The 17,101-nt window shown below is 34.3% G+C and overlaps 1 protein-coding gene across 6 annotated transcripts in view; it reads right to left on the bottom strand.

The window, feature by feature from the left end:
- Mre11 (MRE11 homolog, double strand break repair nuclease) overlaps positions 1 to 17,101 on the bottom strand; it is a 68,458-nt gene that overhangs the window by 30,945 nt on the left and 20,412 nt on the right. For all 6 annotated transcript variants that reach the window (XM_020183392.2, XM_020183393.2, XM_020183396.2 and 3 more), the window contains 6 exons: positions 15,814 to 15,999; positions 14,776 to 14,947; positions 12,586 to 12,666; positions 7,355 to 7,481; positions 5,216 to 5,316; positions 3,900 to 4,073 (listed from right to left, as the gene is read on the bottom strand). In XM_020183392.2, coding sequence (XP_020038981.1) covers positions 3,900 to 4,073; positions 5,216 to 5,316; positions 7,355 to 7,481; positions 12,586 to 12,666; positions 14,776 to 14,947; positions 15,814 to 15,999 — 841 coding nt within the window. The remainder of the gene's footprint in view (positions 1 to 3,899; positions 4,074 to 5,215; positions 5,317 to 7,354; positions 7,482 to 12,585; positions 12,667 to 14,775; positions 14,948 to 15,813; positions 16,000 to 17,101) is intronic.

Here is a 17,101-nt window from a genome sequence, read left to right as displayed (position 1 = left end):
CTCTAGTATATGTTGATTTACAGTCCTTCAGATATATAATCAGAGTTACAGCACAGCAGGGTCATAAAGCAGGTCTGTTTTTAGTTTCTTGAGGAGCCTCCATTCTGATTTCCACAGTGGCTTGACTAATTTAAATTCCCAGCAACAGTTGCTTTCCTACCACATCCTCACCAGAATTTGCTATTGTTTGTTTTCTAGCTGATTGTCATTCTGACTGGAAAGAGACACAATTTCAGGGTCACTTTGGTTCACATTTCCTTCATGGCTAAGGATGTTGATGAACATTTCTTCATGCACTTATTAGTCATTTGTATCTCCTCTTTTTAAGAACTGTTCAATTCACCTGCCCATTTATTAATTGGGTTACCTGTTCCTCTACTGTTTAATTTTTTGAGCTCTTTATATAGTGCAGAAGCTTTTTAATTTGATATAATCACATTTGTCAACTCTTGCTTTTATTTCCTGGCCAACGGGAGTCATGTTCAGAAAATAACTGCATATGCCTATATCTTCAAGTATTTTTCTGCAGTAGTTTCAAAGTTTCAGTTCTTATATTAAGATATGTGATCCATTTTGTATTGATTTTTGTATAGATAGGGATCTAGTTTCAGTCTTCTACATGTGAATATCCCGTTTTCTTAGCAGCATTTGCTGCAGAGATTTGTCTTTTCTCCAACATATTTTTGGCTCCTTTGTTGAAAATTATGTGGCTCATTTTCTGGATTTATTTCTGGATCTCCTGTTCTATTCCAGTGGTCTATGTGTGTGTTTTTGTGCCAGTACCATTGGTCTAACATGTTGGTTTTGTTTCCATGGCTGTGTAGTATAACTTGAAATGAAGTATTAAGATATCTCCAGCATTGCTCTTTTTGTACTACATTGCTCTATTTGGGGAGGGTCTATTGTACTTCCATATGAATGTTCGTATAGATTTTTCTATTTCTGTGAAGAATGACATTGAGATTTTTGAAGGGAATTTGCACTGAATTTTTAAATCGCTTTTGGTAATATAGCCATTCACAATATTAACTCTGCCATAAATTTGGAAGGTCTTTCCATCTTCTACTGTTTTCTTCAATTTCTTTCTTGAAGGTTTTAGTTTTCTCTGTAGAAGTGTTGCACTTCTTAAGTTTATTCCTGGGTTATTTTGCTTTTTGATGCTATTGTCAATGGGATTTGTTTTCCTCATTTCTCAGCCTATATATTGTCGGTATATAGAAAAAAATTTTATATGTTAATTTTGTATCCTGCTACCTTGTTGGAAGAATTATCAGATAGAGTTTTTTTTCTGGTGGTATTGAGAGTCTTTTATGTATATGATTAGATTCTGCAAAAGGGGATAAACTGACTTCTTCCTTCCTGTTTGTATGCCCCTTTCTTCCCTTTTCTCTTGCCTTATTGCTCTAGCTAGGAATTCATGCAATATCTTGAATTGTCTTCTCCCTAATTTTAAAGAAATTAGTTTTTGCTTTTCTCTGTTTAGTAGGATGTTGGCTATAGGTTTGTTCTATATAGCTTGTATTATAATAAGGTATGTTCTTTCTACTCCTAATTTCTTCATAGCTTTTATCATGAAGGAATGTTGAATTTTGGCAAAGGCTTTTCCTGTAGCTATTGAGATGATCGTGTGGTTTTATGGTTTACGTGCTATATTATGATTTATATATCCCTGGAATGAAACCAACTTGATCATGGCATATAATCTTCTTAATGTGTTACTAAATTCAGTCTGCAAGTATTTTATTGAGAATTTTTGCAGTGAAGTGAGTCAAGAAATGGATGTATAATTTTTATTTTGGTTGTGTTCTTATTAGGTTTTGGATCAGGTAAAACTGGTCTCATAGCATGAGTTTGGTAGCATTTCTTCCCTTTACATTTTATGGAATAGTTTGAGAATTGGTTTTAGTTCTTTTTTAAAGGTTTGGTAAAATTTTACAGTGAATCCATCCAGTCTGAGCTTTTCTTTGTTGGGAGACTCTATTATGCTTTAATCTCATTATTTATCACAGATCTGTTCAAGTGATTTATATACCATTGGTTCAGTTTTAGTAAGTTATATGCATCTAGAAATTTATCCATTTCTTCTGTATTTTCCAGTTTATTACAGTATAAGCTGTCAAAGTATTCATTAAAGATCCTCTGAATTTCACTGTTTTTTGTTGATACTCCCCTTTTCATCTCTAATTTTATTAACTTGGGTCCTCTCTTTTGGTTAGTCTGGCTAAGGGGTTATCAATCTTGTTTATCTTTTCAAAGAAGTAACTCTTTGTACCACTGATTCTTTTGTCTTTTTTTAGTTTCTATTTCATTAATTAACATCCTAACTTGATTATTTCTTTCTGCTTCCTAAGTCTAGGTTTGTTTTCCTAAGTGCTTGGGTCATTAGGTTATTTGAGATGTCTCTTATTTTTTAAATTTTGGCACTCATAGCTATAAACTTTCTTCTTAGCACTGCCTTTGCTGTATCTAAAAGGTTCTGGTAAGCTGTGTTTTCATTTTCATTTGATTTTAGGAATTTCTGTATTTCTTCCCTTATTTCTTTGATGATCCACTGGTCATTCAACAGTGTATTAACAAATCCAACACATACAGAGTCACAGAATGAGTGGTTTTTAAAAGTACATGGCATTGAGTAACACTAGTTACACAATAATATCATAAGGCTTTAAGAGAACCATGCTAATTAAATGCATTACAATGAAAGCCAAAGGGAATATGTTTTTGAAATAATGTTGTTTTGTTCTTCCATTTAAAGGGAATTTGAGAAATATAGAAAGTAATCCTCTGTAATCCAAATATGGAATTATAACTGTTAATAGTATCTTTGGCATATTTGCATTCTTTATTTACAGGCACATAACATACTCACATATATGATAAAAACAAGTGGGATCATATCATGCATAGCTTAGAATTCTTTTCTTGTTTAATACTATATTGGAAATGTTTTTCTGCATTCTTCAAAAATGTAATTTTTAATGACTATAAAGAATTCTGTATGCCAATATTTAATGTATTAAAATATTTCCAATTATTTCTCACTGTAAATGACACTGAGATTAATTATCTCATACATTAATCTTTATCTTACTATTTTCTTAGAAAAGTCTCTCAGGGCTGAATAAATGGTAAGCCTTAGTTGGCCACTTGATACACTCTGCCAAGCTGCTTTTCAATAGATATTCAAACATAATCCTTCTATCAGCAGTGTACTTACAAATTACTAGTTTTCTCAAATCCCTGTCAATTTAACAAATAAAAAATACACTTACATTTAAATTTCTCTGATTATTCCTGGCTAAATACTATTTTCATATGCTTATTAGCAATTCATATTTCTTTTGTGAACTACCTATTCACGTTCTTGACTTATTATTCTACTGAAATGTTCAGTATTTTTAAAGGTTTATATTAAAGAAGTCTTTAAGATATTAAGAATATTAACTTTTTTCTGCCTGCATACAAATATTTTCTCCATGTCAGCATCTTTTTGCAATTTTACATGTGAACATTTAAACTTCTATATATTCAAATCTTAACAGTGCTTTTATGCTTTAGTGAGAACAAATGCTCTAGATGAGATTCAAAAGCTCAATCAAAATTGACTAAAACAATAAAATAAGCTGGAATTTTCAGCCTACCAGTTCATTTTAAAGCATTCTCGAGAGCAAATATTTTCTAAAAGAATAAAATGAATGCTTATTCAGTATCAACTTTATGTAAGATTCTGTTCTAGGTACTTTCTAGACATTTTCTCAATTATTTTTTATTATTTCAATTTTGCAGAAAAGGAAACTGAACAAATTAAAGATTAAAAACTAGATTATCAGAAAAAACTCAGGGCTACTCTTAAGGAAAGACTGTCTAAATAGATTTGTGCATTTAAACTAGTTACTCACCTCTTCATCGATTTTATCCTCTAGGGCATCGACATGACGTTCTTTAAGAAATCTCTGTGTTTTTTCCAACTGGTATTTCACCAATTCTTCAATGGCATCTTTTTCTTCCTTGTCTACAAATTCTTGTACTGCCTCACCCATCCCTCTTTCTGTTAGCAGTGAGAGCTGAACATTCTGTGTGAGAGGTACAAACTACTAGATGCAGAAATTATATCTATTTCTTACAAAATTTTATCTATTTCTTACAAAATAATTATAGATGAGGAAGCAGAATTAAAATAATGTTATACAGGGAAAAAGGTAAAAGAAGTTACCTAGTTATTGAAGGAAAAAACCACCCAAATTGTAGACAGTACTTAAACCTGATAAAAATTAAGGGTCAGAAAAAGCAAAGTCAGACCAAGAAAAGGAAGGGGAGTCTCAGTCAGGTGAAGGTGTAGAGGCCTGAAACTGAGCTAGAGTCTAGAAATGGCCACAGACGATTACTAGAGATTAGGTTAATCCACTGTTGTAGGCAAGATAATGGCCCCCTTAAAACTGTCCACATCTTAATCTCTGAAACTGTGAATATACTACATGGCAAAGGGGAATCTTAGGCTGCAGATGGAATCAAGGCTGCAAATCAGCTTACTATAAAATAGGAAAATTATTAGGGACTCTCCAGATGGACCCAGTGTAATCACAAGGGTCCTGAAAAAAAGAAGATGGAGGTAGAATAAGTCAGAGGGAGATGTAGCTGGGAAAATGGTCAGAGATACAACATTGCTGGTTTTGAAGGATGAAATCGACCAAGGATCAAGAAATGGAAGCACCTCTGGAAACTGGAAACTTCTTTAGAGCATCCAGAAATGAACATAGCCCAGCTGATTTCAGTCTAATGAAACCTGAATCAGATTTCTGACCTTCAGAACTACAAGACAATAAATTAGTCTTGTTTTACACAAATACAACTAGAGGATCTCAGAGTGGCATACCCTCGTGATAGTAAGTTTGAGTAGCTTTACAATCATGTGGTTGTATTTGCAAAGTAATCCTAAAATTATATCCTAACAATAAGAAAATCAAATCCTGGATTAAGACTTTTGCAGTAGAGACAAAAAGAGAAAGGAAAACATCAACAATGATAGCCACATTAATAATGATATGTAATTTTCTAAACATTAATTTTTCTTGTGCAGTAAGCACAGATGAATATAACTCAATATCATCGTACTTACTTCGTAGAATCATTGTGAGGAGTACTTTATCAATTATACATATCCTAAATTAAAATGTTTCAACACAGCTATTTAAAATGTACACTGTTAAGAAATTACCTTCTCTGCAGTTTGAAAATATTGTTTTACAAGGTCTTCTACCCTGAGGGTTGTGCCTTCTGAAGGTTTTGTGATAAGTTTCCCAAAGTGGATCTCTTCTCCTAGAAAAAATAAATCATCAAAAAAATTGCAGTTTCTATCATAATGGAACAAATTCTCTGCAGAATTCTCTGTCAGTGGAGGAGGATGGTCAAACTTTATCAACTGCAGGTTTGCTCAACATGGCAAACTGTGAGGCAAAAGAAGCCATTTCTTTTAATAACCAGTTTTTTTTCCCTTCTACAGTCAGTATTTGCTTTCTCTATCTTTAAGGAGTATGTTTCATAAGGTGACCCCAGACTTCTGGAGGTTCCCAAAACACTTTTAGGGAGAGTGCAAAGTCAAGCCAACTCTCATGTTAATATTAACATGTATTAGCCTTTTTCACTAGTGCCCTGGGTAGAGTGAAGGTAGTGGTCCAAAACTCTACTACGAGTCACTACCATGTATTTACAGTTCAAAACAAAACAAGCCACTTTCCCTTCAAATTCTCCTAACGAACTTATGCTGCATTGCTAAACAGTATGACTGTCTGAAAACACAGCAGGCATAGGAACATGAAGAGTGCTGCACAGGAAGCACTGTGGAAGGAACATAGGGTTCAGTATTAGCAATAATCTTTGTCAGGTAAGTGAATATTAAGTGTATGGCACGTGTGGGACCTCATGCTAAAAACAAAATGATGAAAACTTGAGATTTCCTTCTATGAGAATAAATGATGACAATACAAGGTAGTAAGTGCTAGAGAGAATGTGACATATAGAAGAAAGCAATTAATTCCTCTCAAAGAAAGCTGAACATAATTAGGCAACAAATGCAGCCACCATTTGATACAAGAGCTACAGAATGAGTAAGATTCACTAAGCAAAAGAAGGACAGAAAAATATTTTCAGCAGAGGAAAAATATATACAAAGGCCTAGGAGGAAAAGAGACACAAAGTTCACTGTCTCTTGCCAAGTAAACAAAAATCTTATTTCTGTTTCAAGGCAGGATAGTTAATACACTTCATACTTGCTAGACACATTATTTAATCCTCACAATAATCCTGAAGTTGACACATTTATTATCCCAGTTTACAGATGATACAGATGGTAACTCTAAATAACAGAGAAGTTGTTAATTTGCACAATGTCACATGCATAGTCAAGTGGCACAGCTGGTCAAAACAACAAAATGTTTTCAATAAAACATACAATTAACATTGTTTCCACTGAGCAATTTAAGTTTAAACAACAACAAAATAATCACCAGGACAAAACTCATTAGGGGTAAAACTCAAGTAGAATATGGTACTACTGCATATTTTGATTTTTTATGAATGCTACACCCATGAGGTTTCCAAGAATTGATAAACAATTAAAGTAAATGTTATCAAGAAATACCTAATTAAAATTCATAACAAAAATACAACTTTCTGATAAGGCTTTCTTTCCCTTAGAACATTACTATATGAGCTACATTTAAATAACTACATGATTATTTCAAGTTAAATTCTCAGCATACTTAATCTTTATCACAATCTGACAGTAAAAATGGAATTCCATTAAGTCTGGGCTAATAAAAACCAGAATAGCTTACTTGTAAACAAGGACTGTATGTTTCTACAAAAATTCCCATAATTAGTATCTTTAAGGAGAAGAGTCTCTATAGTTAATATGATCAATATTTCTTATGAAAAAGCACTCTTTCAGCTGATAACTTTTCTTATTTCAATAGTCTACACCACTGTATAGCTAAAGTCTTACATACTTCATAATACAAAAATTGAGAGCATATTCTTTGGATATTAGAAGTATGTATGGCAAGTAATTGACATTTATTTTGAGTAATAAATGTCTAAAGGTAACATGTTATTACTAATCAGCACTGTTTTAAAAAACTATTCGCAGAAAAATTCTTCCATTTCTTCACCGTTAAACATAGGTTTAAAAAAAATGAATGCCATCTAATTTTTAGAAAATAAAAGATTTAATTATTACAATCACCATTTTTGCCTAAGATATGTTTTAATATTTTTTGTATGAAGATTTTTTCAGCAAAAATTCATTCACACAAGACCTGTAAGAATATTCTTTAGTTTGTAAAAATAACTAGCTTACCTGTTTTTTCTTTTTGTTCTCTATGCCTGAAAAAATGGATAATATCTTTTGGATTGGCTACCCGATCCACAAATTTCTGGCTAAAGCGAAGAACATTGAAAGGTTCAAAACCTCCACTATAATCCACCTGGAAATACAGAATAACCCATGAAAGCCAGGAAACAACTTGCCAATTTTTGAAATATACTAATATTTGGTATATAGTTTTATAGTTTTTATGCTCAATACTTTTAAAGTTAGAAATTAACTTCCTGAATCTTTGCCAGCTATACATTTGATAAAAGATTAATAACCAGAATATACGGGGAGCTCAAAAAACTATAAACTCCCAAAATATTAATGACCCAATGACGAAATAGCCAAATGAAGTGAACAGAGCTTTTTCAAAGGAAGAAGTCCAGATAGTCAAAAAACACATGAAGAAATGCTTAACATCCCTGGTCATAAAGGAAATGCGAATAAAAACCACATTAAGATTCCACCTCATTCCTGTCAGAATGGCTATCATCAAGAACACAAACAACAACAAATGTTGGCAAGGATGCAGTGAAAAAGGAACCCTCATACACTTCTGGTGGGAATATAAACACAACCACTATGGAAAACAGTATGGAGGATCCTCAAAAAGCCAAAACTAGAACTGCCATATGATCCAGCAATTCCACTTATATGCAGGTTACAATAAAGGCAACTGCACACCCATGTTTATTGCAGAACTATTCACAATAGCTATGCTATGGAAACAGCAAGATGCCCACTACTGATGAACAGATTAAGGAAATGTGGTATTCATATACAATGGAATTTTCTTCGGCCACAAAGAAGAATGAAATTTTGTTGTATGCAAGTAAATGGATGGAACTGGAGAACATCAGAGGAAGTGAAGTTAGCCAGGTTTAGAAGGCCAAAGACTGCAAGTTTTTTCTTATATATGGTATATAGACCTAATACAAATACAAGCAATATTATGAAAAACAGGTCACACTAAAGGGAGTTCACATAGGAGAGAGGGAGGGTAAAAGAAGGAACTTAAGAAGGTGAATATAGTTGATGTACTTCTCATATGAGAATGAATATAGAATTTTTAACCCTGCTGATAGAACCACAAGAAGGGAACTAAGGTAGAAAGGAGAAGAACAGAGGTGATGAACCATTTGGCTTGTAATACATATACATGTGTAAATGACAAAAGGAAAATCTCTGTATAGCATCTTAAATAAACAAAAAAATGCCATTTATCAGAGAACAGGACGGCAGAACAGGTTATGTCTGGGGGGTTGGTACCAGTGGGAGGAGGGAGGTTGTGGGGAAAGGGTGTAGGAAGGTGAATATGGTGTAAATACTGTATACATATGTATGTAAATGGAAAAATGAGACCAGCTGAAACTATTTCAGAAGTAGGAGGAGGGATAAAGGAGAATGATGGAGGGTGTGAATTCAAGTATGATGTATTGTAAGAACTTTTATAAATGCCACATTGTACCCCTAGGCATAACAATAAAAAAAGAAATTAATCTTCTGCAATACATTTTAAAGATCATGATGATGTACCATTTATGCTACTGAGAAAACAATGTTTGGAAGGTAAAACTTAAGCAAAATATTTTGCTTGATGGGATCAGTTTCCAGCAAGGACTTCCATAATAGGGGCCAGGTGTGGTGGTGCATACCTGTAATCTCAGCTACTTGGTGGGTGAGAGGTAGGACAATCATAGTCCAAGGCTAATTCAGACAAAAGCACAAGACCCCATCTGCAAAACAAACTAAAAGCAAAAGGTCTAGGGTATGGCTCAATTGGTAGAATGCTTGCCTAGGAAGCACAAAGCCCTGAGTTCAATTTTCATAACATACACACACACACAAAATCCACAATGTTGGAATGATCATATCTCTCATGAAAACAATAATAAAACTACCAACAGTACCATCTGAAAAGTACGTGAAATTTCTAAACAAGTTTCTAAATTTTCAAAATAAAAAAAAAATAAACCCTGAACAAAATAAAATACCAGCCTTAGATACATTAGTGCATTGGTCTATCATTTCAGGGATGTACCATCACACTGGGAAAATCTAGATAGGAAAGAATCAAGTCTGTGAACTTTGAGAAATGATTCCTTCAAACCATACATGGCAGCACTAACAATCTCTCTCAAGGCCAGATCTTTCCAAAGAAGTCTACAGTGATAAAGAGACCTTTACAAAGAGAAATACTATCTTTCCACTGAAGAGATATAATCATTCTCTTAAAGTAACCGTTCTCAAAGTATGCTCTAGAATCAGCATAGCAATAGCCTATCCAGAACATTCCCTAAACTAACCCTACCCACTCACACCCTCCATCACATTTAGCACATCTGCTCATTTATTTGATATTTATTATATCTCTCCTAGTTCCTTCACAAGTTCAAAGCCTCATCTGCTTTAAATCATCCCTATGTCCCTCAACACCCATAAACAGAAGGCAGTCAGTAAGATCTATTCATTGAATTAATAAGCGTCCTCTAATTGATACAATGTGTTTTTGTAGCATTAGCTACATGACAATATCTGATCTTTTATTTTCAGAATGCATTAATAATTTCTGTGTTTCAGAAAATCAATGCAAGTTTGCTATTTAAGTCTGGCTGCTTTTAATAGTATCAGATGAAAAAACATGGACTTTTGCCCTGAAGAAGAGGACTATGTGGTTCCCCTAAAGTAGCCATCTTTGTATTACCCAGATCATTTGCCAAACCATATAAGAGAAAATACTAAATATTACAGCTACTGGATCTCTCCAAGACTCCTCAGACCTTTTCCTTCCCTGTTCTTCCCTCCCATGGTGGGGAGGGAACCTGTGGCCTTGTGTGAGGCTAGACCACTGAGCTACCTCCCCAGCCCATAATTAAACACTTGTACTCCAACAACCTTTATTTACAATTTCCTGCTCCTAAAAGTAATGAAAACATGTTCATTAAATTTTATTGGGTGTTCTCAGTGTTCTAAGTACTCAGCTAAGGGATAAGGATAAAATTATAAATAAAACATAATCTTGGTTGTCAAGAAATTCACAAGCTGACAGGGAAGACAAATGAAAATAATCAGAGTATGGACAGTGATATCAGTGGTATGAGCAAAGCACAATGAGAGCATAAAGGAAGAAGCATCAACTCTAGGAAGGCCCAGAAAAAGATTCTTTGAAGAGGAAGGATTTTTTTTTTTCTTCTTTGCAGTACTGGGGTTGAATTCAGGGCCTTGTGCTTGCCAGGCAGGTGCTCTACCACTTGAGTCACACCCCTATCCCTTTTTGCTTTAGGCATCTTTTTGAATAGGGTCTCAAATTTATGCATAGGCCAACCTGTACTGTGATCCTATTTTACACTGAAATGACAGGTGCATGACATTGTGCCCAGACACTGCTTGAGATAGGGGTCTCTTGAATTTTTTGTCTAGGCTGACCTCAAGCCACCGATGTCCATCTCCTGAATAGCTCTGACTACAGTCATGGGCCATGGTACCTGACTGAAGAGGGAGGCTTTAAGTGGGTACTAAAGGAAATACAAAGCAAGGAGGAGGAAAGTACATTTCACACAACAGGATCCACATGGGTAAAGGTTCAGAAGTGAAATAGCTCCTCTGTGCCTAGAGACCAGTAATTTTAGCCCAGTGTGATTGGAGCTTAGCATGTGCTTAGGTTGAAGAAGCCTGAGGTTGGTTTAGACCAGGTCATGTAGATACTTAAGTGTTATACTAAAAAGTTTTAACTTGTTCCTGCTAGAGAATCATTAAGTTGCTTTCAGCAAGAAAGACATGCAAGTTGTGTTTTACAAAGATCAATTTGGTATTAAGTGTGGAGGAAAGGCTGATGGTAGGAGGAGGGGGGAACTGAGGCCAGGTAGGATGCTGCAGCCATAGGCCAGTAAGTGATAACAAGGACCCCACTACAACAATGACAATGGGAGAGAGAAAAGGGACCAGACTCCTTGCTGTGCACCATTACAAACAACGTTTAATTCACTTAGACCTCAAAAATTTATGAAGTACAAACCAATGTACAAGACAGTTGTTCAAGATCATAAAACTAGTGGTAGGGCCACAATCAAACCCAAATGGTCTGGCTTTAGAGTATTCTCTTTATCTCCACACCCTACATACTAGGACTTCTCAAAGCTTAATATGCACACAATCTCTTTGGGATTTTGTAAAAGGCAGTGGGGTCTGATGTTGAAAGGGTTCACTGTATTTGTTGAAAGGGGCCTGAGAGTCTGTATTTTAAGTTTCCCAGGTGATGCCAATGCCACAGTTTAAAGACCACATTCTTTGAATATCAGGCTTTAGGGCACTTTGAACATCCAGATCAATAAGGAGGTCTAAGTAAAGATGTGTGGTCAACAAACACTTTATAGGAAGTTGTTAAAGCCACATGCCTACACTGAAAGGAATGCTAAGTAAGACAAAGGAGGAATAAAGATAATTCAGAGTGACAGAATAATTCAGTAAGATGAAAAATAATCTACTGGATTCAACATAGAAAGTCATCTTTTCCATCACAGTCTTGTAATTATAGTGGCCTGAGGAATACAATGTTAGATGAGGAGCACAGTTTTGTATCTTAGGGACACAGAGAATATGGAAGACCAAGTAGGAGCTAGGAGAAGGGGAAAAGCACAGTGGCAAATAAAAGATCTGTTTTGTTAATGGTTTGTTTATATTACAATGGAAAAGATGAGTAGGTTTACAGGCACAGAAATGATTCAAATAACTGAAATAAAAATTACATGCGATTGGTTAGGACTTATTATAAAAGAAGGTAAGCATCATCAGCAGTGATTGGGAAGAAGGGGGACTGCCATTTTAATGAGAGTGGGCCTCAGTGAGGTCGCACTGGAGCAGCCTTTTAAGAGAGGTAAGAATGCATCAGATATGTTTTAGGAACTTGCAGGAAGGGCCAAGGTACTTTGAGTGGAGTGATAGGGGAGAGCAAAGATGAAGTCAGAGGTCTTAGCCAATCTATTAAATATAACAACAAATTATTCAGAAAATGACAAGAATATAAATAACACATCAAATCCATCATAATTAAATCAAATCCTTACAGCTTTATTATTTTTTTCTCTAAAGGTGAAAAGGCACTTGTTTTATTACTTAAAAATAGGCACTTGTTTTATTACTTAAAAAAAAATCCCTATAAACTATACATTACTGTACTTTGAAAACTGAAAAGTTTAATTTATAGAAATAGGACTTACTCGCAGTCGTATAAGAGGTTTCTCTGGCTGTTGAGAATTTCCTAACCTTTCTCGTTCAGCATTTTCAAGCATTTCTTCGACCTCAAATAACAATAAAGATTTAAAACCAAAATTTTAAATTATATTAAACTTATTTTATTAAATTTTTTTCTGAGTATGGTCATTTAAAATACCTTATAAAATATACTTTCTTAAAATGTTCCCACTAATATCATTCCTTAATGCTTTTCTTTTGTGAAAGTTCTTAACAATTTCTCAATCTCTAAGGTAATTCTTTTACAAGAAACTGTAACACACTGTTCCTGCTCCAATTTTCTACTCAAGTTTCAATATAGCTTCCCTCATCTCACCAACTTAAGACCAAATAAATCCAGTTTTTTTTCAATTATATCATGCAGTATAAGAATCTAAAGGGTCTTGCATTATTTGCCTTAGAAAAGGTCAAGCTAAAAGAAAGTCAGACAAATATTTTCAAATATATAAAGCTGTGTCATGCAATAAGAGGTCAAGATTATAAAATCTTGGCTGGGTAGGTAGCTCAGTAGTAGAGTGCTTGCCTCACATATGTGAGGCACTGGGTTCAATTCTAAACAATCGATTAAAAAAAGATTATATAATCTTAGATTGGAAGTGATCTGAGAACAAAAATAGTTGTCCAGTAAGAAGACATTTTAATTCCAATTCAACTTTCTTAACAGCTAGAGTTGCTTGCATCTGAAGATAGCGAATCACTGTGCATTCAAAGGATTCTAGTACTCCCTCCTTACTAATTGGTTCTCTCCTCAGGAACAATAATAGAACAGTAAGTGTCCTCAGATCTCTTCCAAGTCTAAGATTTTTACAACATTGTCCTTTAAACTATGACAATGCAGTCCAACAGAATTTTCAGTGATATTGCTGTATTACTGTACTGTTCTACACAGCTGCCATAAACCACATCACTATTAAAGCACTTGAAATGTGGTCGATACAAGTGAGAAAGTGAGTTTTTAATTTTAATTAATTATATGTCAATTGTTACATGCTCTAATAACTACCATAATGAATAGCAGAGAGCTGTAAGAGTATGATCTGCTAGGTCAATTCTTTCAATTTATAGAGTACCTGTTTGCTAGGAAGTAGGTGGGTCAATTACTAAAATAGAAAAGTTAAGATATTGGCCTTGTTGCCACATGCATATAAATATAATGAAATACAATAAAATAACAGAAATGCAATAGACTATAGAGGGAACAAGTCACGTGCACACCCAGGTGTTCAAATAGGCCCTTTACTTTAGCTATTGCCAGTTTTCAGTCTCCTTTCTGCATTCATGTGACCATTCAAAATCTATGAGATTTAGATGGAACTGATCCAGTGGATCTCAATCAGAGGTAATTTTGACCTGAAGGACATTTGCCAAAGTTGTTTTGATTGTCATGACTATGAAGAAAAGGAGCTAATAGAATCTAGTGTTTAGAGGCAAGGGAGGATACTGCTAAACATTCCACAATGCACAGAACATCCTCTTGCAACAAAGCATTATGTAGTCCAAAATGTCATTCAAGCCAAGGTTCATAACCTTGGACTAACTTTAGGAAATGGGACATGGCTCAAGCATGGGTATGATCAATGCAAAATCAATGCATCTATTTTCTATCTCCCTGACTTCAGGGATTGGGTTTTGACATGCATACCTGACCTCAGTCCAATAAAACTCAATGTTTAGGGTTTATTTGGAACTAGTGGGAAACACATTTTGTCCAGCTATAAAAGGTAACGTAAGTCTGTGGGACACCATATGATACTGTCTTCCTTATAGTGAAGCTCAACATAGAAATCGAGTAAATGGTACAGGACTGGCCACAAAAACAGAGAGAAACCTACAACCTTAATTTAAGCTTGAGTTTGTGGAGTCAGTCACCTTGAAACCTGTATAATCTGCATGGAAAGGGAGGTGTGAGGTTTGTGCTGAGGTACAGGGAGCAAAGCAAACACATTTTAAGATTTTATTTTGGGTAATTTTCAATGAGATAAAAGAAAAAAGAAAGATCTTTGTCACAACTGAACTGATTTACTGAGCAACAGTGGTCTCACCAGCATCAGGAGAATGTAATACATATAAAGGCTTCCTAATACTCCACTGAATCATTTAATTAAAGGTAAATAATTTCTCAACCAAAGTAGATCTCATTGACTTTAAAAGAATACCTTCTCCAAACAGAAGTTTTGTATGGCTTGGGTTACTTTAGGATTATCTGGGTTGAAAATGTCTGAATGGTTAGCCAGAACAACATCCTCCATAAAAAATTGCCGTACTGAACGAAGAGGAATTTTTTGCATATTCATCTTCCTCCCCTTAATTCGCAGCAAACCAACATGTCTGAAATGGGAGAAAATTAGAAAGCAGATGATGCAGCCTCCAGAACTGTGAATAATAAAGTTTTAGTATATGTAATTAAAAAAAAGTAAATTTTCTCAGGAAAATGTACATATCAAAAGTATCGTATTTCTTATTGGTTTCTAGAAAATATTTCCCTATAAAACCATATCCTTAAACATAAGGATGCTTTTGGCAGTTTAATCTTAATGTTATTATTACAGGAGAAAATGGTAAACATTCTTAGATTAAATAGAATAAAACCCCCCACTCATCCATCATTTTTCCTGTCTGAACAAGTTTTGTACAGGAAGACAGAACAATAAGTACAAAAGATTGTTATCATGACTATGATAAACTTATAGCAGAGCCAGAGGAAAAAACCCCAACAAGCACACATTCCATTACCATATTCTATATATATGTTATCATAACAATAAGGACAAGAGATTTAAAGAGTAAGACCTATTATAAAAATTGAGTTTAATCACTATTGACTGCATTTTATAATCACATCATTCTGTCAAAGAATTTACAGAATTACAGGTAAGCAACATATTGCTTTTATAACCAGAAAAATCTCAATTAAGTTACTTTACAGGAATCTGTTTAGTAATCATCCATATACTATCTAATTTGAAATTTAATAAAAAAAATGAGTTTTGTATTTGCCTAGTGAGCAGCAAAATCATCACCAATTAGAATATTCTCTTGTTAAAAATGGATTAAAACCTGGGAAAAGAGTAAAACTACAAAGAGTGATCAACTGTCATAAAGAAATCTATTGTACACTGTATACACCTTAATAATAACAGATTATTATAGCAAGGTTTTTAAAAATTAATTTGGAATATATAGTAAGTACTCACTTCTTCACAGCTTCTCCTGGGGAAAGAGAAGTAACTACTGAACTTCCAGGCTGTGATACATAAAAGAGTTGTTGTTCATTTTTGGTTGGAGCTATTTTACACTCATGTTCATGGCCCCAGATAATGAGATCAATGAAGTCATCCAAAAACTGTTCTGGAATGAAGTTAGTACTTCCATGTTTACTCCTATACCAAGATTTAAAAAAAATAAGTAATATAAATTCAGAGTAATATAGAAAAAAATTCATATGAAGTAAGCCTGTACAGATCATTTACTACTGACATATTATATCCTTCTTGTGCCAGAAGCTGCAAAAGGGATCAGAATACAAAGATAATAACTATTTCTGACCGCCAGCAATTTACAGACTTGCATGAAGCAGGAACCCTGAAAGATAAAAGTAGTGGATTCTACATTTTAAGGAAGATCACTAGTTAAAAAAAAAAAAAGAGCTCTGTAAGCTCTGTAATACTAAAAACTCACAAGCTGGTATCACACCCACCTCCCAAAAAAAAGAAGACAAAAAAATGAAAGTTAAACTAAACCTTGTGGTATAAAAACAAATTTCAAAATGTGTCTAATGATTTTTTTGAGCATCTGTTTAAGTAAAAATGATATTAAAAGTATTAATTTAACATAAGAGATAAGATTTTTCAATATTAAATATCATATGAGAAGCCATTTGCAAACTGTAGTTTTATACTTAAAATGGCTGTTACCTAGTGAGAGAAGAAGAGCATTAACTTTTGTTATTTGTTATTAAGTGAAAGTGTTCAAATATGTCAATCTAGTATTCATTTGATCCAAACCTGTATTCATTCACTTTAACAGCTATTTACTGAGTATCTATTAAGTGTTAAATGTCTCAAGCAGTGAACAAAGTCATTACTCTTGTGAGGGAACCAACAATAATGCAGCGTGTGTGTGTGTGTGTGTGTGTGTGTGTGTGTGTGTGTGTGTGTGTGTGTTTGTTTACATGTAAATAAAACTTACCAGGTAGTGGTATGTGCTATGAAGAAAAATAAAAAGAGTGACAGTGACTGGGAAAGCTATTCTACATACATAGGGTAGTCAAGAACATTCTCTCTGAGGAGCAACAAATGAACAGAGAACAGAGAGGAGTGATCAGTATTCAAGGGAAGAGAGTCTTCTACAGTGGAAGAAGAGATGGCAAAGGTGCTAAGATGGGAATGTGTTCCAGGGGTTCAAGGAACAGCAAAGAGATCCATGTGGCTAGCAGAAGAAGGAAGAGAAGACAGAAAATGAAATCAGGAAAGCAGTAAGCTT

The sequence above is a fragment of the Castor canadensis genome, chromosome 1 (assembly GCF_047511655.1).
Source record: "Castor canadensis chromosome 1, mCasCan1.hap1v2, whole genome shotgun sequence".
NCBI classification, from domain to species: domain Eukaryota; kingdom Metazoa; phylum Chordata; class Mammalia; order Rodentia; family Castoridae; genus Castor; species Castor canadensis.
The sequence above is the reverse complement of the archived record's forward strand: the minus strand, read 5'-3'. Positions and strand labels throughout refer to the sequence as shown.